Here is a 27827-nt window from a genome sequence, read left to right as displayed (position 1 = left end):
ACACAAAGTAGTGTGTATATCAGGACCCAGGTAAAGGAGCAGTGACCCCATAGGAGACTGAACCAGACCAACCTGCTAGTGTTGGAGGGTCTCCTGTACAGGTGGGGGCGGGAGTGGCTGTGGCTCACCACAGGGACAAGGACACTGGCAGCAGAAGTTCTGGGAAGTACTCCTTAGTGTGAGCCCTCCCAGAGTCCACCATGAGCCCCACCAAAGAGCCAGGTAGACTCCAGAGCTGGGTCATCTTAGGCCAAACAACCAACAGGGAGGGAAGCCAGCCCCACCCATCAGCAGACAAGCCGATTAAAGTTCTACTGAGCTCTTCCCAACAGAGCAACACCCAGCTCTACCCACCACCAGTCCCTCCCGTCAGGAAGCTTGCACAAGCCTCTTATCCACTAGAGGGCAGACAGCAGAAGCAAGAAGAACTACAATCCTGCAGCCTGTGGAACGAAAACCACATTCACAGAAAGACAGACAAAATGAAAAGGCAGAGGACTATGTACTAGATGAAGAAAAAAGATAAAACCCCAGAAAAACAACTAAATGAAGTGGAGATAGGCAACCTTTCAGAAAAAGAATTCAGAATAACAATAGTGAAGATGATCCAGGACCTCAGAAAAAGAATGGAGGCAAAGATCCAGAAGATGCAAGAAATGTTTAATGAAGATCTAGAAGAATGAAAGAACAAACACCTAGAAGAATTAAAGAACAAACAGAGATGAACAATACAATAATTGAAAAATACACTAGAAGGAATGAATAGCAGAATAACTGAGGCAGAAGAACGGATAAGTTACCTGGAAGACAGAATGGTGTAATTCACTGCCACAGAACAGAATAAAGGAAAAAGAATGAAAAGAAATGAAGATAGCCTAAGAGACCTCTGGGACAACATTAAATGCATATTATAGGGGTCCCAGAAGGAGAAGAGAGAGAGAAAGGACCAGAGAAGACATTTGAAGAGATTAAAGTTGAAAATTTCCCTAACATCGGAAAGAAAATAGCCACCCAAGTCCAGGAAGTGCAGAGAGTATCAGGCAGGATAAACCCAAGGAGAAACACATCAAGAAACATATTGATCAAACTGACAAAAATTAAAGACAAAAACTATTAAAAGCAACAAAGGAAAAATGACAAATAAAATAAAAGGGAACTCCCATAAGGTTAACAGCTGATTTCTCAGCAGAAACTCTACAAGCCAGAAGGGCATGGCATGATATATTTAAAGTATTTAAAGTGATGAAAGGGAAGAACCTAAATCAAGATTACTCTACCCGGCAAGGATCTCATTCAGATTCGAAAGAGAAATCAAAAGCTTTACAGACAAGCAAAAGCTAAGAAAATTCAGCAGCACCAAACCAGCTCTACAACAAATGCTAAAGTTACTTCTCTAAGTGCGAAACATAAGAGAAGGAAAGGACCTAAAAAAACAAACCCAAAACAATTAAGAAAATGGTAATAGGAACATACATATCAATAATTACCTTAAAAGTGAATGGATTAAATGCTCCAAACAAAAGACACAGGCTCACTGAATGGATACAAAAACAAGACCCATATATATGCTGTTTACAAGAGACCCACTTCAGACTTAGGGACACATACAAACTGAAAATAAGGGGATGGAAAAAGATATTCCATGCAAATGTAAATCAAAAGAAAGCAGGTAAAATAGACTTTAAAGAATGTTACAAGATACAAGGAAGGACACTACATAATGATTAAGGGATCAATCCAAGAAAATATAACAATTATAAATATATATGCACCCAACATAGGATCATCTCAATACATAAAGCAAATGCTAACAGCTATAAAAGAGGAAATCGACAGTAACACAATAATAGTGAGGGACTTTGACACCTCCCTTACACCAATGGACAGATCATCCAGACAGAGAATTAATAAGGATACACAAGCTTTAAATGACACACTAGACCAGATAGATTGAATTGATATTTATAGGACATTCCATCCAAAACCAGCAGATAACACTTTCTGCTCAAGTGCACACGGAACATTCTCCAGGATAGATCACATTTTGGGTCACAAATCAAGCCTCGGTAAATTTAAGAAAATTGAAACCATATCAAGCACCTTTTCCAACCACAACACTATGAGATTAGAAATCTTTTACAGGGAAAAAAATGTAAAAAACACAAACACATGGAGGGTAAACAATACATTACTAAATAACCAAGAGATCACTGAAGAAATCAAAAAATACCTAGAGAAAACAACAATGAAAACATGATGATCCAAAACCTATGGAATGCAGCAAAAGCAGTTCTGAGAAGGAAGTTTATAGCAATACAATCCTATCTCAAGAAACAAAAGTCTCAAATAAACAATCTAACCTTACACCTATTGAAAGTAGAGAAAAAAGAACAAAGAAAACCCAAAGTTCATAGAAGGAAAGAATTCATAAAGATCAGAACAGAAATAAATGAAATAGAGAAAAAGAAAACAGTAGCAAGATCAATAAAACTATAAGTTGGTCCTTTGAGAAGATAAACAAAATTGGTGAACCTTTAGCCAAACACATCAAGTAAAAGAGGGAGAGAACTCAAATCAATAAAATTAGAAATGAAAAAGGACAAGTTACAACAGATATTGCAGAAATAGAAAGCATCATAAGAGACTACTACAAGCAACTCTATGCCAATAAAATGGACAACCTGGAAGAAATGGACAAACTCTTAGAAAGGTATAACCTTCCAAGACTGAACCAGGAAGAAATAGAAAATATGAACAGACCAATCACAAGTCATGAAATTGAAACTGTGATTAAAAATCTTCCAACAAACAAAAGCCCAGGACCAGATGGCTTCACAGGCCAATTCTATAAAACATTTAGAGAAGAGCTAAAACAAATCCTTCTCAAACTCTTCCAGAAAACTGCAGAGGAAAGAAAATTCCCAAACTCATTCTACAAGGCCACCATCACCCTGATATGAAAAGCAGACAAAGATATCACAAAAAAAGAAAATTACAGACCAATATCACTGATGAATATAGATGCAAAAATATTCAACAAAATACTAGCAAACAGAATCCAACAACACATTAAAAGGATCATACACCATGATCAAGTTGGATTTATCCCAGGGATGCAAGGATTCTTCAATACATGCAAAACAATGTAATACGCCATATTAAAAATTGAAGAATAAAAACCATATGATCATCTCAATAGATGCAGAAAAAGCTTCTGAAAAACTCTACACCCATTTATGATAAAAACTCTCCATATAGTGGGCATAGAGGGAACCTACCTCAACATAATAAAGGCCATATATGACAAACCCACAGCAAACATCATTCTCAATGGTGAAAAGCTGACAGCATTCCCTCTAAGGTCAGGAACAAGACAAGGATGTCCACTCTCGCCACTATTATTCAACATAGTTTTGGAAGTCCTAGCCATGGCAATCAGAGAAGAAAAAGAAATAAAAGGAATACAAATTGGAAAAGAAGTAGTAAAACTGTCACTCTTTGCAGATGACATGATACTATACATAGATAATCCTAAAGAGGCCACCAGAAAACTACTAGAGCTAATCAATGAATTTGGTAAAGTTTCAGGATACAAAATTAATGCACAGAAATCTCTTGCATTCCTATACACTAACAACAAAAGATCAGAAAAATAAATTAAGGAAGCAATCCCATTCACTACTGCAACAAAAATAATAAAATACCTAGGAATAAACCTACCTAAGGAGGTAAAAGACCTGTACTCAGACAACTATAAGACACTGAGGAAAGAAATCAAAGATGACACAGATGGTGAGAGATATACCATGTTCTTGGATTAGAAGAATATTGTGAAAATGACTATACTACAAAAAGCAATCTACAGATTCAATGCAATCCCTGTCAAAGTACCAATGGCATTTTTTACAGAACTAGAACAAAAAACCTTAAAATTTGTGTGGAGACATAAAAGACACCGAATAGCCAAAGCGGTCTTGAGGGAAAAAAATGGAGCTGAAGGAATCAGACTTCCTGAGTTCAGACAATACTACAAAGCTACAGTAATCAAGACAGAATGGTACTGGCACAAAAACAGAAATATAGATCAATGGAACAGGATAGAAAGCCCACAGATAAACCCATGTATCTATGGTCACCTAATCTATGACAAAGGAGGCAAGGATATACATGGAAAAGAAAGTCTCTTCAATAAGTGGTGCTGGTAAAACTGGACAGCTACATGTAAAACAATAAAATTAGAAAACTCCCTAACAACATTCACAAAAATAAACTCAAAATGGATTAAAGACCTAAATGTAAGATGGAACATTATAAAACTCTTAGAGTAAAACATAGAAAGAATACTCTTTGATAAATCACAGCAAGATCTTTTTTGACTCACCTCCTAGAGTAATGGAAATAAAAACAAAAATAAACAAATGGGACCTAATGCATCTTAAAAGCTTTTGCAAAGCAAAGGAAACTATAAACAACACGAAAAGACAGCCCTCAGAATGGGAGAAATTATTTGCAAATGAATCAACGGACAAAGGATTAATCTCCAAAATATATAAACAGCTCATGCAGGTCAATATTAAAAAAACAAATAACCCGATGAAAAAATGGGCAGAAGATCTAAACAGACATTTCTCCAAAGAAGACATACAGATGGCCAAGAGGCACATGAAAAGATGTTCAACATTTTTGCTAATTATTAGAGAAATGCAAATCAAAACTACAATCCAGTATCACCTATACTGGTCAGAATGGCCATCATCAAAAAGTCTACAAACAGGGAATTCCCTGGCTTTCCAGTGGTTAGGAATTTGCGGTTCCACTGCAGGGCACCTGGGTTTGATCCCTGTTTGGGGAACTAGAATCCCACAAGCTATGCAGCGCAGCCAAAGAAAAATGTCTACAAACAATAAATGCTGGAGAGGGTGTGGAAAAAAGGGAACCCTCCTACACTGTTGGTGGGAATATAAACTGGTATAACCACTATGGAGAACAATGGAGGTTCCTTAAAAAACTAAGAATACAACTACCATATGATCTAGCAATCCCGCTCCTGGACATGTATCCAGAGAAAACCATACTTCAAAAAGATACATGCACCCCAATGTTCATTGCAGCACTATTTACAGTATCCAAGACATAGAAGCAACCTAAATGTCCATTGACAGAGGAATGGATAAAGAAGATGTGGTACATATATACAATGGGATATTACTCAGCCACAAAAAAGAATGAAATGATGCCACAACATGGATCAACCTAGAGATTATCATACCAAGTGAAGTAAGTCAGACAAATATCATATGATATCACTTATATGTGGAGTCTAAAAAATGATAGAAATGAACTTATTTACAGAACAGAAACAGACTCACAGACTTTGAAAACAAACTTCTGGTTACCAAAGGGGAAATGGGGTGGGAGGGATAAATTCAGAGTTTGGGATTAACATATACACACTACTATATATAAAACAGATACTTAACAGGACCTACTGTACAGGACAGGGAACTCAACTCAATATTCTATAATAACCTATATGGGAAAAAAATCTGAAAAAGAATAGATATATGTATATGTATAACTGAATCACTTTGCTGTATACCTGAAACTAACACTGTAAATCCACTATACTCCAATATAAAAAAAAATTTTAATAAACAAAATAAATAAAATTAAAAATTTCCTAAAGTCTAAAATTCAGTTACGAGAAACAGCAAGACAGAGAATTATATCCTATATCTTGGCAGAAAATGAAAACTCCCTGGTTTCAGCTCAGACATGGGCTTTGTAGCAACAGTCCATACTCAGACTAGTACTTTTTGCAATATGGAACCTGGAGCCTGAAAGGTAATGTCAGTGACATGTTTTTATCTTTTGGCCTCCTTTATTTTGTCAGGATCTGTTTTCTTAGGTCAACCTAAGCACAGGTTTTTTTTTTTTTCTTTTTGATATTCTGCAACCTAACTCTCCCAGATTCATTTTTCCATTCTCTTCACATTATATTGTAGGCACCAAATGGAACTCAAGGAGTCCACTGTATTAACTGATACCTGTACCTGACTCCAACAGACTTTCTTCCTCAAAGGCATGCAGAAATATCCAAACAAAGAGAAAAGAACTAAGAATAAAAATAATCAAATAACTGAGAAAACTTCAAAGAAGACCACTAAAAAACAACTGTGATAACCAGATAAAGGTTGACATCAGTGAAAATGGCAGAGTAAAGAGCTCTGAAAATTTACTCCTTCTTAAAAGCAATAGGTAAACTAACAAATTTTTTCATTATTTTATAGTAAATGGTTTTCATAGTCAATTTTTTTTAGTTTTCAGAACTCTGAAAATTAACCAAAGGCTTTCAGCATTCCAGAGAGTGTTTACTCAAGAAAAATAGATCATCTAGGTAAGAACAGTGAGCTTTGTGGTGTTTTAACTTGTCCTATTTACATTCTCTTTCTCACCAACAGGGTATCTTTGAAAAAGAACAGCTCACAATCACAGTGGCATAGGTTTCTTCCTTGTGGTATATGCCCAATATCTAGCATTATGCTTTGAACATAAATAAATTCCCATTTAAAATCATTTGGATTTGGGCCTACTCACTCTAACACAAAATGAAGCCTTTGTGCAGGCCACTAATGGACTTCTACAACTGGTTCCTAGTTTCTTGCCATCAATTTTTCTTATATATTTCTGTTGGAGTTATCCATCATGTATGCTAATTTGACCATATCATTCCCCTTCCAACACATCAGAGTATTGCCCAATAAGTAAACTATAAATTTCTGACCACAGTATGCAAGTAGCAGGCAGACTTACTGTCTTCATCACTCTGTTACTTCCTACATCTTCCATCCCAATAATATAAATATATTCATTATCTAAGTGTAATGCGTAATTGTTGAAACTGTTTATACCCACTGCTATCATACTTGCTTTGTCTTCATTCTCTTGGTCTTGAATTTCCATGTCTATTTTACAAATGTTTCTGTCTTTTGTATTAACATTAGAAAAAATAGAACTAATCAATAGACGAAAGGGAGGGAGAGATAGGGTGGATGATAAAATACATGCAATGATTCCACAGTAAAGTCTTACGAAATCTGGAATTAAATCAGAATGAGAAGAATGTGAATGTGTATGATGGGCAGAGTCAGACCAGAAAGTATTGTTAGCTGTGTTTTGTTTGTATTCTGACAGGATGTTGGGCTGGCTGGCTGCAACTAAAAGTATTTTTCCCTGTCAATTTGGGAGGGCGTGGTGAAGAATCTCCAGGTAATACAGAGTTACTCATCTTACCGAGCTAAGATTTTTAATGAAAAAGTATCCAAAGTATTTGCTATGAAAGATCCAAATGACTCTGTAGTTCTATAATGTTGGGTGGAGAATAAAGAGGCAGCACTCAAGACTTTATTATGATCTTCCTCTAACCACTTCTATATAGAGGCAGGTATTTATATTTAATAAACATTTATTAAATAACTAAAATAAAAATGGCCATTTTGTACAAACGATCACCATTCTTCCACCTTGTTCTATTTCTTTAAACCGGACTAGTCCAGTTTCCTTCTTTCTGCATCTATTATAGTGCTGTGTATCCTATGAACTCTCAGTAAGTCAGTTAAACTGATGTTCATCAGTCCTAAAGTCAAGATCCTTCCTCCAAGAAAGCTTGGTCTGAATATGTCAACATCATTTACCATCATATACCACTTAACTCTATCCAACCATTTTCATAGAAATTTGGGGTTTGTAAAGTCTTTCCTGGACCTCAGTTGAGTTATTGATTTTTTTAAAAAAGGCAACAGTGTTGGGTCTAAAATGATAGTCTCTAAAGTTGAGAAAGCCATATATAGACACCAACAGAAATAGGCTGCCACCAGTTTGAGGAATAAAAATCCCTCAGGCTCCCCAAATTTCTTCTCCAGAGACTTGCAAGTTCCATCATTAGAGATTATTATTTTGGATTATATGGCAAATACACTTTAGGTTAGGAATGACTAATTAAAAATTTTAAAAGTAAAACTAATCTAAACTAACCTGTCCTTAGGAAACCAGTAATCTCAAAAGGTTTAAGGAATGGTAAATGTTTCAAAGGGGAGAAAGGCAAAGAGACAAGTCCAGATCCTGGAAAGCTACCTGAAGAGGAGAAGACATGGTTGGATATACTTGAAAGTGGCATGAAGACTCTGAATATAGGGCACGTGTAGAACCACAGTGGGGTAAGGAAATAAGGAAAAGGAAGAACATTAACTTTGTCTACTTTACAATTTAAGCTTAGTGAGGAGAATTTGCAAAAGACAAACGTTTCACTAAATCTAAGTAGAAGTACAAGAATGGAGGATTCCACGTAATTATTTGCTTTTTAATATGACCCACGTACTTATTAGAATATTAATTTATCATTATACATTAATTTTCTTAGATACTTACGTATTTGAGAAAACAGAAGAAGAGAAAGTACCCTGGACTGTGGCAGGAGCCCGAGGTCCTATTTACCAGAAAAAGAAAATAATTAGTTTGCATCCTTCCCCAACAACTTGTAAAATGATAATATCCTCTAATAGTTCTTTATTCTCTGTTGTCACAGTCTTGTTTAAAAGCCTCCAGAGACTCTCGACAATGAAGTCTAAATTTCTTTGCAAAGCATAAAATATACCATACAATCTGATGTTCTTATCTACCTCTCTAGTGTCTTCTCTGGCTAGTCTTCCATGTGTATTCTATGGATCAGAGGTGCAAAATAACTTATTTTCTAAATGTATCATCTTTTCCATGCCTCTGGGCCCTTGTTTTTGTCATTTCCTCTGTCTGGAGCACCCTATGCCCTCTCTTTTTTTTTTTTGGCGGTATGTGGGCCTCTCACTGTTGTGGCCTCTCCGGTTGCGGAGCACAGGCTCCGGACGCGCAGGCTCAGCAGCCACGGCTCACGGGCCTAGCCGCTCTGCAGCATGTGGGATCTTCCTGGACCGGGGCACAAACCCGTGTCCCCTGCATCGGCAGGCGGACTCTCAACCACTGCACCACCAGGGAAGCCCCCATGCCCTCTTTTAACTTATCTTTTAGGTCTCAGTCAGCTTGTGTTAACTCTTCTAGAAAGCCTTCCTTGAAACTAAGTAAATCTTCTTCTCTAGTGGTCCTAAAGCATTCTACCCATTTCTATTATAAAACTCATTATGCTATACTGTAATTAAAGGTTTACTCTTCTGTCTCCCTGATTATGATGTAAATTTCTCACTATATCTCCAGCATTTATTTTTGGAGAATACTACGTAATTAATATGTTTCCTCAACATTTATTCATTGATTTGTTGGCCATTAATCTCTTCCCACTCAAACATCATCTCACTCGCTTTGTATGTAATCTAGCTAGATTTCATTACTGGATTTTAGTAAAGATTCTGGATATAGATGACATAGAAAGCTTTTATGCACAACACCTTCACACTGGATTTGGTGTTTGTTAATTATGCAAATACACAAATGAATAAAAACTGTAGACAAAAAGAATGTCCTGGTTACAGAAAGTAGTGTTAGTAATTAGAGCCTGTTCAGTCAAGTTTAAGTGGTAACTCGTTTCTCTCAATAAATGAGTAACCAATAGGTACCAGTGATGTGTAAAAAAGTCTTACTTAAATCCTTATGAACCTTTTTGACTTTGTGTAGATATGTTTTTTTGTGTGTGTTCAGATTTGGAGAAGCAGTACCTGAAATTAAGAGTTCATAGACCTGAGAAATTAAGTGTGAAGATAATATAATTTTAAAAGCAAAATAAAAAACAAACTCTTCTGTGGTTTCATTAATATTCTGGAGTAAATATTCTAAAAATATTTTCCTAGAATTCTATATAAAATATTAAAACCATCCTCTTAAAAACAGCTAAGCTTTCAAGGAGGTAAGAGAAATCTTTGAGAGTAAAAAATTGGGGGGAACACACATATGGAACTGTAAGCAAATGATGAAGCTGATGCCTGCCCTGTACCCACTGGCCATAACTGCAAACTTAATGGACAACCAGGGGACTTAAAACCATATATCAGGCTCAAACCAGATGGGAAATAAAATCTTAGAGCTTGTGAAAATATACTTTATCCCACAAAACTACACCCTTGGTGAAAGAGCTGTCTTAAAAAAATCATGCCACAGAGGTAGCAGCACAAACAAATTATGCCTTGGCATCAGCTGTGGATAGAGGAAGAACAGCAGAAAAGAAAAATATCTCTGAAGAATTCATAACCATATATTATCTCTTACGTGACTTTGAGGTTCAAATTCACTGTATGGTCCATAAAACTCCAAATGAGAAATTTAAAATGAACCTGTTTTTATCGCTCTCCCAGATGCCTAGCAGTAGCATATGAAGAAAACTTAAACAGCTTTATTGAAGTATAATTGATATTTGCAAAACTGTACATATTTAATGTGTTCAGTTTGAGTTTCTACATAGTAATACATCCTATCAAAGTATGGAATTCTGTCAAAAATGATGCATTTCTGTCAAAAACAAGCTAACATATAACAACACATCCCTGCCACTCACACATACACAAATATGAAGAAACAAACCAACATGCCAGTTATCAGGAAAAAAAAAAGCATTAAAATTAGACCACAAATATTTCAGATATTGGAATTATCAAATATAGAATATAAAATATGTGCATTTTATATGTTTAAATAAATAAAGTAGTAATTGGAAATCACAGGAATGGAACCTATCAAAAAAGTCCAATCAAATCTGAATAATAATGAGACATTTTATAATATATATTATATATATATGTTTAATCAAACAAATTTAAAAGTGTATTAAATTTATATAATAGTAAAATAGATACAACTGAAGAGAGAATTGGTGAAATGGAAGACAACCTCAAAGAAATTAACCAGAATACAATAGAGAGAAATGGAAAATGTGGTTTTTAGACGATGTAGAAGTAGACACACACACACACACACACACACACACATATATAACTGGAGTTTCAGAAGAAAAGAATAAAGAAAATGAGGAGAAGCAACATAGGAGAGAAAAACAGCTGAGACTTGGCCAGAACTGCTCATCATAGTGATACTAAAGTAAAGCAGATGAAAGATCTTAAAAGCAGCCTTTGGTGTGTGTGTGGCAGGAGTGAGAAGGTAGGGAGGGGGATGTGGGAGGAAGGACCACTTACATAGGAATTAAGTAGAACAGAAAGATCATTTAAGTAAAACTATTTTTAAAGTGCTAAGAAAAAAAGAACTGTCCCTGAGAACTGGTATATCCAGCCGTAATTATATCCCATAACATGGATAAAATACAGTTTTATTAAATAGAATCTGAGACTTTACTCCCAAAATACATTCATTAGTGACATTTCTAAAGAATGGATGTATTTTAGGAAAAATGAAGGTGATTCTATAAAGTATGAAATGCAAAAAGGAATGATGAACAACAATAAAATGGTTAACATGTAAGAAAATATAAATAAAACTTGAAAAATAGAATAGTAATTTAATAGAAAAATAGAAACATAATTTCTATAACATAGAAAAGTAATTTAATTTTGAATTTTTTACCAGATAAATTATTAAATATGATACGAGATAGTGAGTAGAAGTAAATTATTCTAACTTTGACTTTTACTTTAAGTATACATGTTAAAATTTAAGGGTAATTGTCAAAAGAAATATACACATAGTAAAAAATGTCCAAAACAGCAGAAGGAAAGCTGAATTAAAAAATACACTTAATATTCTAAAAGAGAAGAAGAAAGGAAAAATTAAATATAGGTGTGTGTGTATATATATATATATATATATATATTTAAAAGGAGAACAAACTGAAAGCAAAAATAAGGCAGTAAAAATCTTCCAAAGATCTGTAATTAACATAAATGTAAATGGTTTAAACTCAGTTAAAAATCAGTACTTCTAATACTGAATAAAATAAAGCAAAATCCAAAGTCAAGTATTTGTAAGAGCTACAATTAAACATTGTAGCTCTTAAAGACTCTAAGATTGAAAGCTGATACAACTATAGTAACATCAGGCAAATTGAATTTAAGACAGAAAGCATGGCTCAGGATAAAGGTCACTACATAATAATAAGATTAAGTTATTAACTTGGTAATAAGTTACCAAGATAACCCTAGGTATGACTAATAACCTTGATCAAGAAATAAAAAAGCAGGGCTTCCCTGGTGGCACAGTGGTTGGGAGTCTGCCTGCTGATGCAGGGGACGCGGGTTCGTGCCCCAGTCTGGGGGGATCCCACGTGCTGCAGAGTGGCTGGTCCCGTGGGCTGTGGCTGCTGAGCCTGTGCGTCTGGGGCCTGTGCTCTGCAGCGGGAGGGGCCACAGCAGTGAGAGGCCCACGTACCGCAAAAAAAAAAAAAAAAAAAAAAGAAATAAAAAAGCAAAAATGGATACAACTACACAGAGGAGTTAAACTATCCTGTCATTCCCAATAATTTTTTGAAGAATTTAAAAAGTAAGACTATAGACTACTTGAACTATACAACTAAACATCTCAGTTGAACGGAAATATTTAGAATATTGTAGTTCAAAGTTGACAATATTCATTGTTTTCAAACAGGACATTAAACAACTTAATCATGTACGCTAAGCCAATAAAGCAATTCTTCAGATACTTCAAAAGGCTGGTAACATAAATGTCATGTTCTCAGTCTACAAAGCAATTAGAAATCAATAACAAAAAGAAAAACAAATCCAATATACTTGAAATTTTAAAACTCATGAATACAAAATAACACACAAAATTGGAATTTAGATATGATTTAGGGAATAAAAATACTGCACATCAAATTTTGCAGTACATTTCAAAATCTCTTTTGTACATACCACCAATTTAGTGTCATACACAGTTCTAAACACTTGACAAATATTAAGTTATTGAATTGCCATAGCAATCATATGAACAACATACTATTATTAGTCTCATTTTATAGTTGGAAAAACTAAAGAGCAGAGAAGTTAAACAACTTGGCCAAACATAAATTTTAAGTGTGGGAGTGTGGATTCAACTTAACTAGTCTGGGGTCAGAGTATGTGTTCTTTCCCACTATGCCATACTACCTTTCAATAATCCTATCCTTTCAATATGTATGGAAAGGATATATGATAAATTTATGTCAATAAATTTGAAAATTCATATGAATTGAATACATTTTCAAGAAAAGTTTAACATGCCCCAAAAATCTGAAAAGAAATGAAAAATAGGAATAGTTCTGAATCACTAAAGTCATTGAATCTGTAAAGTTTTTGTCACATAGTGAGCCAGGCCCAGGTTATTTTGCCAGTAATTTCTACCAAGCATTTATGAAATATATGATTCTAACTTTAGAAACTTCTGGAAAATAATAAAGAGGTAATATAACTCATAAAGCTAGTGTAAACTTGTAGAAAAACCACACCAGAAAACTATGAAAAAGGAAAATTACAGCTGAACTTCTCTCAAGAACCTGGATGCTAAAATCCTACAATAATTACTAGAAAATATAATCTAGAAATGTATACTACATGATGAATAAATTTGATTTAATCAAGGAATGAACGATTGTTCTGAGAATAAAAAGTGATCATCTCAACAAGAGATGCACTAAAAAGTCAACATTCACTGATAAACTTTAGCAAGTTAGAAACAGAAGTGCATTTTCTTAACCTGGCATCTACCAAAATATTGTGGTGGGCATCATATTTGTTTTGTTTTTTTGTTTTTTTGCGGTACACGGGCCTCTCACCGTTGTGGCCTCCCCTGTTGCGGAGCACAGGCTCCAGATGCACAGGCTCAGTGGCCATGGCTCACAGGCCCAGCCTCTCTGCAGCACGTGGGATCTTCCAGGACTGGGGCACGAACCCGTGTCCCCTGCATCGGCAGGCGGACTCTCAATCACTGCGCCACCAGGGAAGCCCTAGGCATCATATTTAATGAATAATTTTTAAATATTTTAAATCAGAAAGAAGACAAAAAGCCCACTTTCATCATTTTATTCACCATTTCTCTGAAGGCCCTAGAAATGGGAAGAGTACAAGAAATAATTTAAAAATATTAAGATTGCAAATAAAGTAACTAATCTGTCATTATTTACCGGTAATATGTTTATATTAAAAAACAAAAGAATCAACAAATAAGGAATAAGAATTAGAGATTTGAAAAGGTTGCTGGACACATAATCATATAAAAATCAATCACATTAGTATACATTAGTAACAAGTAGTCAGAGAATATACAATTTTTAATAGCAATAGAAATAGTACCTAGGAACAAATCTAACAAAAAGATGTGTAAGATGTTTCTGGCGAAAACACTAAACTTAAAGAAATGAAATTTCCATAAAATGGAATGATAGACCATTTACGCTGATAGGGAGAATCAGTATTGTAAAGATATCTGTTCTCCCCTTATTAATTTATAGTTTCAATGCAGTTTCAGTCAACACCTTAGCTGGGTGTGTTTGCATGTGTTTCTGAGACTGGCAGGTCAACTTAAAATTTATATGGAGGAAGATAGATTTAGCCAAGGCACTCCCAGAAAAGTAGAACAAAGTGGTAAAAGTGGTAGCAGATGGGAGCTGGTGGATAAGGTGTCTTCTCCTTACTGATGTCAAGACATTGTGAATCATCAACAGTGTGATACTAGTGCAATGACGAACTGATCTTTTGGAACAGAATAGAGAAATCAGAAATAGATCCACACATATATGGTGTCTGCATATTAGCAAGCTGGCATTCCAGATAAGTGGGTGAGGACAGATCTTTCAAAAGAATAGTTATCAGGCAGAGAGTCAATAGCAGTTGCTGGTATACCCACGGTTAAGCTGGGACTGAGAGCAGTAACAACAGTGTACTTTGTGAGCCCGCACAATAGGCAAAAGGGGACACAACAGAGCACACTCACAGGTGAACAGCTCCAGAGGTGGAATACTCAGTGGCTTCTCTCCCCATGGGAGTGCTCCAGTCCCACCTACCTCATATCATAGACCAGAAACACAGCTAAGAAACAGATCTGGAGGCCTCTATGTGAACAACTAGGGAGCAGACCCTGCCCCTGACAGGGCAGTGACAACCACAGAGTGAAGGGCAGGCCCCACTCAATATCCAGGGCAGGCTATAGTCAGCACAACACCAGTCAAACCCTCCATCAAAGGGATAGGGCATACACTGAGAAAAGAGGTGGCAGTCATCCATACTAAAAACAGCCCTTGCACGAAAAACAAAACAAAACAAAACAAACCCATTAAACCCAAGCAGGCTACATAGGGATGTTCCCACATAAAAATAGCCCTCCAAACTCTGAGGGTCTGGCATCAGGAGGAAGAACCTCCAGAGAATTTAGCCTTGAAGCCCAGCAGGGCTTGAGTGCAGGTGCTCCACTCTTGGAGGGTGCACACAAGGTTTCATGTACACTGGGACTCAGCATAAAGCAGTACCTCCATAGGAACCTGGGCTAGATCTACCTAGGGGTCTTGGAGGGTCTCCTGGGGAGATGGGGGTTGGTTGGCTGTACCTCACTGTGTGGGCAAGGGGACTGGTAGCAGAGGCCCCAGAGAATATTAATTGGCGTGAGCTCTCTTGGAGGTCCCCATTTTGGCACCAAGAACCAACCCCATCCAACAGCCTGCAGGCTCCAGTGCTGGAATGCCTCAGGCCAAACAACCAGCAAGACAGGAACACAGCCCTACCCATCAGCAGACAGGCTGCCTAAAGTTGTACTAAGCTCACAGACACCCCAAAACACACCCCGGACATGGCCCTGCCCATCAGAGGGACAACACTAAGCTCCACCCACCTGAGGGCAGGCACCTGTCCCCCCCACCAGGAAGCCTGGACCAACCTCACCCACCAAGGGGCAGATACCAGAAGCAAGAGGAACTATGATCCTGCAGCCCATGGAAAGGAGACCACAAACACAGTAACTTATATAGAATTAGATGACAGAAATATGTTGCAGAAGGAGCAAGATAAAAACCTACAAGACCAAATAAATGAAGAGGAGATAGGAAATCTACCTGAAAAAGAATTCAGAGTAATGATAGTAAAGATGATCTAAAATCTCAGAAAAAGAATGGAGGATCAGATCGAGATGATACAAGAAATATTTAACAAAGACCTAGAAAAACTAAAGAACAATCAGAAATGAATACAATAACTGAAATGAAAAATACACTAGAAGGAACTGATAGGAGAATAAATGAGGAAGAAGAATGGATAAGTGAGCTAGAAGATAGAATGGTGGAAATCACTGCTGTAGAATAGAATAAAGAAAAAAGAATGAAAAGAAATGAGGACAGTCTCAGAGACCTCTGGGACAACATTAAACACACCAACATTTGACTTATAGTGGTGCCAGAAGAAGAGAAAGAGACTGAGAAAATATTTGAAGAGGTTAGAGTAGAAAACTTCCCTAACATGGGAAAGGAAATAGTCACCCAAGTCCAGGAAGCACAAAGAGTCCCATACAGTATAAACCCAAGAAGGAACATGCTCAGACACATATTAATCGAATGAACAAAAATTAATACAAAGAAAAAATATTGAAAGCAACAAGGGAAAATCAACAAACAACATACAAGGGAATCCCCAATGGTTATGAGCTGATTTTTCAGCGGAAACTCTGCAGGCCAGAATGGGGTGGCAGGATATGTTTAAAGTGATGAAAGGGAAAAAGCTACAGCCAAGAATACTCTACCCAGCAAGGCGCTCATTCAGATTCGATGGAGAAATCAAAAGCTTTACAGACAAGCAATGGCTAAGAGAATTCAGCACCACCAAACCAGCTTTACAACAAATGCTAAAGGAACTTCTCTAGGCAGGTGAGGTTAAAAAAAAAAAAAAAAAAAAAAGGCCATAACTAGGAACAAGAAACTCACAAATTGGAAAGTACACTGGTAAAAGCAAACCTACAGTAAAAGTAGGAAATCATCCATACACAAATATGATAGCAAAACCAGCAAACATGAGGAGAGTACAAATACAGGAAATGGGAATTACATTTGAAATTGAGAGACCAGCAACTTAAAACAAACTTGTATATATATAGACTGCTATATCAAAACCTCATGGGAAGTGCAAACCAAAAAATAGATACACACACAAAAAAGAAAAAGCAACCCAAACACAACACTACAGATGGTCATCAAACCACAAGAGAAGAGAACAAAAGAGGAAGGGATGGAAAAAGACCTACAAAAACAAATTCAAAACAATTAAGAAAATGGTAATAGGAACATACATATCAATAATTACCTAAAATGTAAATGGATTAAATGCTCCAACCAATAGACACAGAATGGCTGAATAGATACAAAACAAGACCTGTGTATATGCTGTCTATAAGAGACCAACTTCAGACCTGGGACACACACAGACTGAAAGTGAGGGGATGGAAAAACATATTCCATGCAAATGGAAATCAAAGAAAGCTGCAGTAGCAATACTCATATCAGACAAAATAGACTTTAAAATAAGAGACAAGGAAGGACACTACATAATGATCAAGGGATCATTCCAAGAAGAAGATATAACAATTATAAATATATATGCACCCAACATAGGAGTACCAATATATAAAGCAAATGCTAATGGCCATAAAAAGGGAAATCAAAAGTAACACAATAATAGTGGGGGACTTTAAGACCCCACTTACACTAATAGCAGATCATTCAGACAGAAAATTAATAAGGAAACACAAGCCTTAAATGACACATTAGACAAGATAGACTTGATATTTATAGAACATTCCATCCCAAACCAGCAGAATACACTTTCTTCTCAAGTGCACATGGAACATTCTCCAGGATAAATCACACCTTGGGTCACAAATCAAGCCTTGAAAATTTAAGAAAACTGAAATCATATCAAGCATCTTTTCTGACCACAATGCTATGAGTTTAGAAATCAATTACAGGAAAAAAAAACCTATAAAAAACACAAATACATGGAGGCTAAACAATATGTTACTAAACAACCAATGGATCACTGAAGAAATCAAAGAGGAAATCAAATAATACCTAGAGACAAATGACAACAAAAGAAAGAGAATCCAAAACCTATGGGATACAGCAAAGGGAGTTCTATGATGGAAGTTTATAGCAATACAATCTTAACCTCAGAAAACAAATCTCAAACAACCTAACCTTACACCTAAAGCAACTAGAGAAACAAGAACAAACAAAGCCCAAAGTTAGTAGAAGGAAAAGAAATCATAAAAATCAGAGCAGAAATAAATGAAATGGAGATAAAGAAAACAGCAGTAAAGATCAATGAAACTAAAAGCTAGTTCTTTTGGAACAACAAAACTGATAAATCTTTAGCTATACTCATCAAGAAAAAAAAGGGAGAGGGCTCCAATCAATAAAATTAGAAATGAGGAGAAGGCGGAAGATGGCGGAAGAGTAAGACGCGGAGATCACCTTCCTCCCCACAGATACACCAGAAATACATCTACACGTGGAACAACTCCTACAGAACACCTACTGAAGGCTGGCAGAAGACCTCAGACCTCCCAAAAGGCAAGAAACTCCCCACGTACCTGGGTAGGGCAAAAGAAAAAACAGAGACAAAAGAATAGGGACGGCACCTGCACCAGTGGGAGGGAGCTGTGAAGGAGGAAAAGTTTCCACACTCTAGGAAGCCCCTTCGCGGGCGGAGACTGCGGGAGGCGGAGGGGGGAGCTTCGAAGCCGCGGAGGAGTGCACAGCAACGGGTGCGGAGGGCAAAGCGGGGAGATTCCCGCACAGAGGATCGGTGCCTACCGGCACTCACCAGCCCGAGAGGCTTGTCTGCTCACCCGCCGGGGCGGGCGGGGCTGCGAGCTGAGGCCGGAGCGCAGGGAGAGAACTGGGGTTGGCGGCTTGAACATAGCCTGAAGGGGTTAGTGCACCACAGCTAGCCGGGAGGGAGTCCGGGGAAAAGCCTGCACCTGCAGAAGAGGCAGAAGAATTTTCCTTCCCTCTTTGTTTCCTGGGGCGTGAGGAGAGGGGTTTAAGAACGCTGCTTAAAGGAACTCCAGAGACGGGCGCGAGCCGCGGCTAAAAGCGCGAACCCCAGAGACGGGCGCGAGCCGCGGCTGAAAGCGCGGACCCCAGAGACGGGCGCGAGCCGCGGCTGAAAGCGCGGAATCCAGAGACGGGCGCGAGCCGCGGCTGAAAGCGCGGAATCCAGAGACGGGCGCGAGCCGCGGCTGAAAGCGCGGAATCCAGAGACGGGCGCGAGCCGCGGCTGAAAGCGCGGAATCCAGAGACGGGCGCGAGCCGCGGCTGAAAGCGCGGAATCCAGAGACGGGCGCGAGCCGCGGCTGAAAGCGCGGAATCCAGAGACGGGCGCGAGCCGCGGCTGAAAGCGCGGAATCCAGAGACGGGCGCAAGCCGCGGCTAAAAGCGCGGACCCCAGAGGCGGGCGGGAGACGTTAAGGCTGCTGCTGCCGCCACCAAGGGGCCTGTGTGCGAGCACAGGTCACTCTCCACACCCCTCTTCCGCGGAGCCTGTGCAGCCCGCCACTGCCGGGTTCCCGGGATCCAGGGACAACTTCCCCGGGAGAGCGCACAGGGCGCCTCAGGCTGGTGCAAAGTCACGCCGGCCTTTGCCACCGCAGGCCCGCCCCGCACTCTGTGCCCCTCCGTCCCCGCCGGCCTGAGTGCGCCAGAGCCCCCAATCAGCGGCTCTTTTAACCCCATCCTGTCTGAGCAAAAAACAGACGCCCTCCAGCGATCTACACGCAGTGGCAGGGCCAAATCCAAAGCTTAGCCCTGGGAGCTGTGAGAACAAAGAAGAGAAAGGGAAATCTCTCCCAGCAGCCTCAGAAGCAGCGGATTAAAGCTCCACAATCAACTTGATGTACCCTGCATCTGTGGAATACCTGAATAGACAACCAATCATCCCAAATTAAGGAAGTGGACTTTAGGAGCAAGATCTATGATTTTTTCCCCTTTCCTCTTTTTGTGAATGTGTATGTGTATGCTTCTATGTGAGAGCTTGTCTGTATAGTCTTGCTTCCACCATTTGTCCTAGGGTTCTATCCGTCCATGTTTTTTTTTTAATTTTTTTTCTTAATAATTAATTTTAATAACCTTATTATACTTTACCTTCGTTCTTTCTTTCTTTCTTTCCGTCCTTCCTTCCCTCCTTTAGACAACGAATCATCCCAAATTGAGGAGGTGGTCTCTGACAGCAAGATTTAGGATTTTTCCCCATTTACCTCTTTTAGTGAGGGTGTATGTGTATGCTTCTGTGTAAGATTTTGTCTGTATAGCTTTGCTTCCAACATTTGTCCTAAGGTTCTTTCCGTCCCTTTTTTTTTTCTAAATAAGAATTTTTTAATTCAATAACTTTATTATACTTTATTTTTACTGTATCTTCTTTCTTTCTTTTTTCCTTCTTTCCCTCCTTCCTTCCTTCCTCCCTCCCTCCCTCCCTCCTTTCTTTCCTTCTTGCCTTCTTTCCTTCTTTGCTTCTTTCTTTCTTTCTTCCTTCCTTCCTACCCTCCTTTCCTTCTTTCTTTCCTCATACTTCTACTAATTCCCTCTACTTTTTCTCCCTTTTATCCTGAGCCTGTGGATGAAAAGCTTTTGGTGCTCCAGCCAGGAGGCAGGGCTCTGCCTCTGAGGTAGGACAGCCAACTTCAGGACACTGATCAACAAGAGACCTCCCAGCTCCACATAATATCAAACGGCGAAAATCTCCCAGAGACCTCCATCTTAACACCAGCACCCAGCTTCACTCAACGACCAGCAAGCCACAGTGCTGGAAAACCTATGCCAAACAACTAGCAAAACAGGAACACAACACCACCCATTAGCAGAGAGGCTGCCTAAAATCATAATAAGGCCACAGACACCCCCAAACACACCACCAGACGTGAACCTGCCCACTAGAGAGACAAGATCCAGCCTCATCCACCACAACACAGGCACTAGTCCCCTCCACCAGGAAGCCTACACAACCCACTGAACCAACCTTAGCCACTGGAGACAGACATCAAAAACAGGAGGAACTACAAACCTGCAGCCTGCAAAAAGGAGACCCCAAACACAGTAAGATAAGCAAAATGAGAAGACAGAAAAACACACAGCAGATAAAGGAGCAAGATAAAAATGCACCAGACCTAACAAATGAAGAGGAAATAGGCAGTCTACCTGAAAGAGAATTCAGAATAATGATAGTAAGGTTGATCCGAAATCTTGGAGATAGAATGGACAACAGATTGGACAAAATGCAAGAATCAGTTAACAAGGACCTAGAAGAACTAAAGATGAAACAAGCAACGATGAACAACACAATAAATGAAATTAAAAGTACTCTAGATGGGATCAATAGCAGAGTAACTGAGGCAGAAGAACGGATAAGTGACCTGGAAGATAAAATAGTGGAAATAACTACAGCAGAGCAGAATAAAGAAAAAAGAATGAAAAGAACTGAGGACAGTCTCAGAGACCTCTGGGACAACATTAAACGCACCAACATTCGAATTATAGGGGTTCCAGAAGAAGAAGAGAAAAAGAAAGGGACTGAGAAAATATTTGAAGAGATTATAGTTGAAAACTTCCCTAATATGGGAAAGGAAATAGTTAATCAAGTCCAGGAAGCACAGAGAGTCCCATACAAGATAAATACAAGGAGAAATACGCCAAGACACATATTAATCAAACTGTCAAAAATTAAATACAAAGAAAGCATATTAAAAGCAGCAAGGGAAAAACAACAAATAACACATAAGGGAATCCCCATAAGGTTAACAGCTGATCTCTCAGCAGAAACCCTACAAGCCAGAAGGGAGTGGCAGGACATACTGAAAGTGGTGAAGGAGAAAAACCTGCAGCCAAGACTACTCTACCCAGCAAGGATCTCATTCAGATTTGATGGAGAAATTAAAACCTTTACAGACAAGCAAAAGCTGAGAGAGTTCAGCACCACCAAACCAGCTTTACAACAAATGCTAAAGGATCTTCTCTAGGCAAGAAACACAAGAGAAGGAAAAGACCTATAATAACGAACCCAAAACAATTTAGAAAATGGGAATAGGAACATACATATCGATAATTACCTTAAATGTAAATGGACTAAATGCTCCCACCAAAAGACACAGATTAGCTGAATGGATACAAAAACAAGACCCTTATATATGCTGTCTACAAGAGACCCACTTCAGACCTAGAGACACATACAGACTGAAAGTAAGGGGATGGAAAAAGATATTCCATGCAAATGGAAACCAAAAGAAAGCTGGAGTAGCAATTCTCATATCAGACAAAATAGACTTTAAAATAAGGACTATTAAAAGAGACAAAGAAGGACACTACATAATGATCAAGGCATCGATCCAAGAAGAAGATATAACAATTGTAAATATTTATGCACCCAACATAGGAGCACCTCAATACATAAGGCAAATACTAACAGCCATAAAAGGGGAAATCGACAGTAACACATTCATAGTAGGGGACTTAAACACCCCACTTTCACCCATGGACAGATCATCCAAAATGAAAATAAATAAGGAAACACAAGCTTTAAATGATACATTAAACAAGATGGACTTAATTGATATTTATAGGACACTCCATCCAAAAACAACAGAATACACATTTTTCTCAAGTGCTCATGGAACATTCTCCAGGATAGATCATATCTTGGGTCACAAATCAAGCCTTGGTAAATTTAAGAAAACTGAAATTGTATCAAGTATCTTTTCTGACCACAACGCCATGAGACTAGATATCAATTACAGGAAAAGATCTGTAAAAAATACAAACACATGGAGGCTAAACAATACACTACTTAATAATGAAGAGATCACTGAAGAAATCAAAGAGGAAATCAAAAAATACCTAGAAACAAATGACAATGGAGACACAACGACCCAAAACCTGTGGGATGCAGCAAAAGCAGTTCTAAGGGGGAAGTTTATAGCAATACAAGCCCACCTTAAGAAGCAGGAAACATCTCGAATAAACAACCTAACCTTGCACCTCAAGCAATTAGAGAAAGAAGAACAAAAAAACCCCAAAGCTAGCAGAAGGAAAGAAATCATAAAAATCAGATCAGAAATAAATGAAAAAGAAATGAAGGAAACAATAGCAAAGATCAATAAAACTAAAAGCTGGTTCTTTGAGAAGATAAACAAAATAGATAAACCACTAGCCAGACTCATCAAGAAAAAAAGGGAGAAGACTCAAATCAATAGAATTAGAAATGAAAAAGGAGAGGTAACAACTGACACTGCAGAGATAAAAGAGATCATGAGAGATTACTACAAGCAACTCTATGCCAATAAAATGGACAATCTGGAAGAAATGGACAAATTCTTAGAAATGCACAACCTGCCAAGACTGAATCAGGAAGAAATAGAAAATATGAACAGACCAATCACAAGCACTGAAATTGAAACTGTGATTAAAAATCTTCCAACAAAGAAAAGCCCAGGACCAGATGGCTTCACAGGCGAATTCTATCAAACATTTACAGAAGAGCTAACACCTATCCTTCTCAAACTCTTCCAAAATATAGCAGAGGGAGGACCACTCCCTAACTCCTTCTACGAGGCCACCATCACCTTGATACCAAAACCAGACAAGGATGTCACAAAGAAAGAAAACTACAGGCCAATATCACTGATGAACATAGATGCAAAAATCCTCAACAAAATACTAGCAAACAGAATCCAACAGCACATTAAAAGGATCATACACCATGATCAAGTGGGGTTTATTCCAGGAATGCAAGGATTCTTCAATATACACAAATCTATCAATGTGATAAACCATATTAACAAATTGAAGGAGAAAAACCATATGATCATCTCAATAGATGCAGAGAAAGCTTTTGACAAAATTCAACACCCATTTATGATAAAATCCCTGCAGAAAGTAGGCATAGAGGGAACTTTCCTCAACATAATAAAGGCCATATATGACAAGCCCACAGCAAACATCATCCTCAATGGTGAAAAACTGAAAGCATTTCCACTAAGATCAGGAACAAGACAAGGTTGCCCACTCTCACCACTATTATTCAACATTGTTTTGGAAGTTTTAGCCACAGCAATCAGAGAAGAAAAGGAAATAAAAGGAATCCAAATTGGAAAAGAAGAAGTAAAGCTGTCACTGTTTGCAGATGACATGATCCTATACATAGAGAACCCTAAAGATGCTACCAGAAAACTACTAGAGCTAATCAATGAATTTGGTAAAGTGGCAGGATACAAAATTAATGCACAGAAATCTCTGGCATTCCTATATACTAATGATGAAAAATCTGAAAGTGAAATCAAGAAAACACTCCCATTTACCATTGCAACAAAAAGAATAAAATATCTAGGAATAAACCTACCTAAGGAGACAAAAGACCTGTATGCAGAAAATTATAAGACACTGATGAAAGAAATTAAAGATGATATAAATAGATGGAGAGATATACCATGTTCTTGGATTGGAAGAATCAACATTGTGAAAATGACTCTACTACCGAAAGCAATCTATAGATTCAATGCAATCCCTATCAAACTACCACTGGCATTTTTCACAGAACTAGAACAAAAAATTTCACAATTTGTATGGAAACACAAAAGACCCCGAATAGCCAAAGCAATCTTGAGAACGAAAGAAGGAACTGGAGGAATCAGGCTCCCTGACTTCAGACTATACTACAAAGCTACAGTCATCAAGACGGTATGGTACTGGCACAAAAACAGAAAGATAGATCAATGGAACAGGATAGAAAGCCCAGAGATAAACCCATGCACATATGGACACCTTATCTTTGATAAAGGTGGCAGTAATGTACAATGGAGAAAGGACAGCCTCTTCAATAAGTGGTGCTGGGAAAACTGGACAGGTACATGTAAAAGTATGAGATTAGATCACTCCCTAACACCATACACAAAAATAAGCTCAAAATGGATTAAAGACCTAAATGTAAGGCCAGACACTGTAAAACTCTTAGAGGAAAACATAGGCAGAACACTCTATGACATAAATCAAAGCAAGATCCTTTCTGACCCACCTCCTAGAGTAATGGAAATAAAAACAAAAATAAACAAATGGGACCTAATGAAACTTCAAAGCTTTTGCACAGCAAAGGAAACCATAAACAAGACCAAAAGACAACCCTCAGAATGGGAGAAAATATTTGCAAATGAAGCAACCGACAAAGGATTAATCTCCAAAATTTACAAGCAGCTCATGCAGCTCAATAACAAGAAAACAAACAACCCAATCCAAAAATGGGCAGAAGACCTAAATAGACATTTCTCCAAAGAAGATATACAGACTGTCAACAAACACATGAAAGAATGCTCAACATCATTAATCATTAGAGAAATGCAAATCAAAACTACAATGAGATATCATCTCACACCAGTCAGAATGGCCATCATCAAAAAATCTAGAAACAATAAATGCTGGAGAGGGTGTGGAGAAAAGGGAACACTCTTGCACTGCTGGTGGGAATGTGAATTGGTTCAGCCACTATGGAGAACAGTATGGAGGTTCCTTAAAAAACTACAAATAGAACTACCATATGACCCAGCAATCCCACTACTGGGCATATACCCTGAGAAAACCAAAATTCAAAAAGAGTCATGTACCAAAATGTTCATTGCAGCTCTATTTACAATAGCCCGGAGATGGAAACAACCTAAGTGCCCGTCATCGGATGAATGGATAAAGATGTGGCACATATATACAATGGAATATTACTCAGCCATAAAAAGAAACGAAATTGAGCTATTTGTGATGAGGTGGATAGACCTAGAGTCTGTCATACAGAGTGAAGTAAGTCAGAAAGAAAAAGACAAATACCGTATGCTAACACATATATATGGAATTTAAGAAAAAAAGTCATGAAGAACCTAGGGGTAAAGCAGGAATAAAGACGCAGACCTCTTAGAGAACGGACTTGAGGTTATGGGGAGGGGGAAGGGTGAGCTGTGACAGGGCGAGAGAGAGTCATGGGCATATACACACTAACAAAGGCAGTAAGGTAGATAGCTAGTGGGAAGCAGCCACATGGCACAGGGATATTGGCTCGGTGCTTTGTGACAGCCTGGAGGGGTGGGATAGGGAGGGTGGGAGGGAGGGAGACGCAACAGGGAAGACATATGGGAACATATGTTTATGTATGACTGATTCACTTTGTTATAAAGCAGAAACTAACACACCACTGTAAAGCAATTATACCCCAATAAAGATGTTAAAAAAAAAAAAAATTAGAAATGAAAAAATGAAGTTACAACTGACACCACAGGAATACAAAGGATCATAAGAGACCATTACAAGCAACCATACACAAATAAAATGGACAACCTAGAAGAAACAAATTCTTAGAAAGGTACAACCTTCCAATACTGAACCAGGAAGAAATAGAATATATGAACAGACCAATCACAAGTACTGAAATTGAAACTATGATTAAAAAACTTGCAGCGAACACAAGTCCAGGAACAGATAGCTTCACAGGGGAATTCTGTAAAACATTTAGAGAAGAGTTAACACCTACCTTCTGGAACTCTTCAAAAAATTGCAGAGGAAGGGAAGGAATACTTCCCAAGCTCATTGTATGAGGCCACCATCACTCTGATACCAAAACCAGACAAAGATGTCACACACACAAAAAATTACAGGCCAATATCACCTATGAACATAGATGCAAAAATCCTCAACAAAATACTAGCCAACCAAATCCAACAACACATTAAAAGCATCATACACCATGATCAAGTGGGATTTATCTCAGGGATGCAAGGATTCTCAATATATGCAAACCAATCAATTTGATACACTGTATTAACAAATTGAAGAATAAAAACCATATGATCATCTCAATAGATGAAGAAAAAGCTTCTGACAAATTTCAACACCCATTTATGATAAAAACTCTCCATAAAGTGGGCATAGAGGGAACCTACTTCAACATAATAAAGGTCATATACAACAAACTCACAGCAAACATCATTCTCAATGGCAAAAACTGAAACCATTTCCTCTAAGGTCAGGAACAAGACAAGGATGTCCACTCTTGCCACTACTATTCAACATAGTTTTGGAAGTCCTAGCCACACAATCAGTGAAGAAAACGAAATAAAAGGAATCCAGATTGGAAAAGAAGAAGTAAAACTATCACTGTTTGCAGATAACATGATATTATACATAGAAAACCCTAAAGATGCTACCAGAAAAGTACTAGAGCTTATCAATGAATTCTGTAAAGTTGCACAATACATAATACACAGAAACCTCTTGCATTTCTATACACTAATAATGAAAGATCAGAAAAATAAATTAAGGAAACAATCCCATTTACCATCACATCAAGACAAATAAAATAAAATACCTAGGAATAAACTTACCTAAGGAGGCAAATGCTTGTACTCAGAATAAGTACTGAGTATAAGGTACTGACAAAAGAAACCAAAGATGACACAAACAGATGGAGAGATATAGCATGTTCCTGGATTGGAAGAATCAATATTGTGAAAATAACTATACTACCCAAAGCAATCTACAGATTCAATGCAATCCCTATCAAATTATCAATGACATTTTTGACAAAATTAGAACAAAAATTTTTACAATTTGTATGGAAACAAGAAAGACCCCGAATAGCCAAAGCAATCTTGAGAAAGAAAGATGGAGCTGGAGTAATCACACTCCCTGATGTCAGGCTATACTGCAAAGCCACAGTAATCAAAACAGTATGGTACTGGCACAAAAAAAGAAATATAGATCAGTGGAACAGGATAGAAAGCCCAGAAATAAACCCATGCACCTGTGGTCACCTAACCTATGGCAAAGGAGGCAAGAATATACAATGGAGAAAAGACAGTCTTTTCAATAAGTG

The 27827-nt window shown here is 38.0% G+C and overlaps 1 protein-coding gene across 1 annotated transcript in view; it reads right to left on the bottom strand.

Annotated features, from left to right (window-relative positions):
- The window catches only part of FSIP2 (fibrous sheath interacting protein 2), a 137133-nt gene that overhangs the window by 57775 nt on the left and 51531 nt on the right, over positions 1–27827 (bottom strand). The window contains exon 12 of the mRNA XM_049712187.1: positions 8428–8485. Coding sequence (XP_049568144.1) covers positions 8428–8485 — 58 coding nt within the window. The remainder of the gene's footprint in view (positions 1–8427; positions 8486–27827) is intronic.

This window comes from Orcinus orca, chromosome 7 (genome assembly GCF_937001465.1).
Source record: "Orcinus orca chromosome 7, mOrcOrc1.1, whole genome shotgun sequence".
Lineage (NCBI taxonomy): Eukaryota > Metazoa > Chordata > Mammalia > Artiodactyla > Delphinidae > Orcinus > Orcinus orca.
The sequence above is the reverse complement of the archived record's forward strand: the minus strand, read 5'-3'. Positions and strand labels throughout refer to the sequence as shown.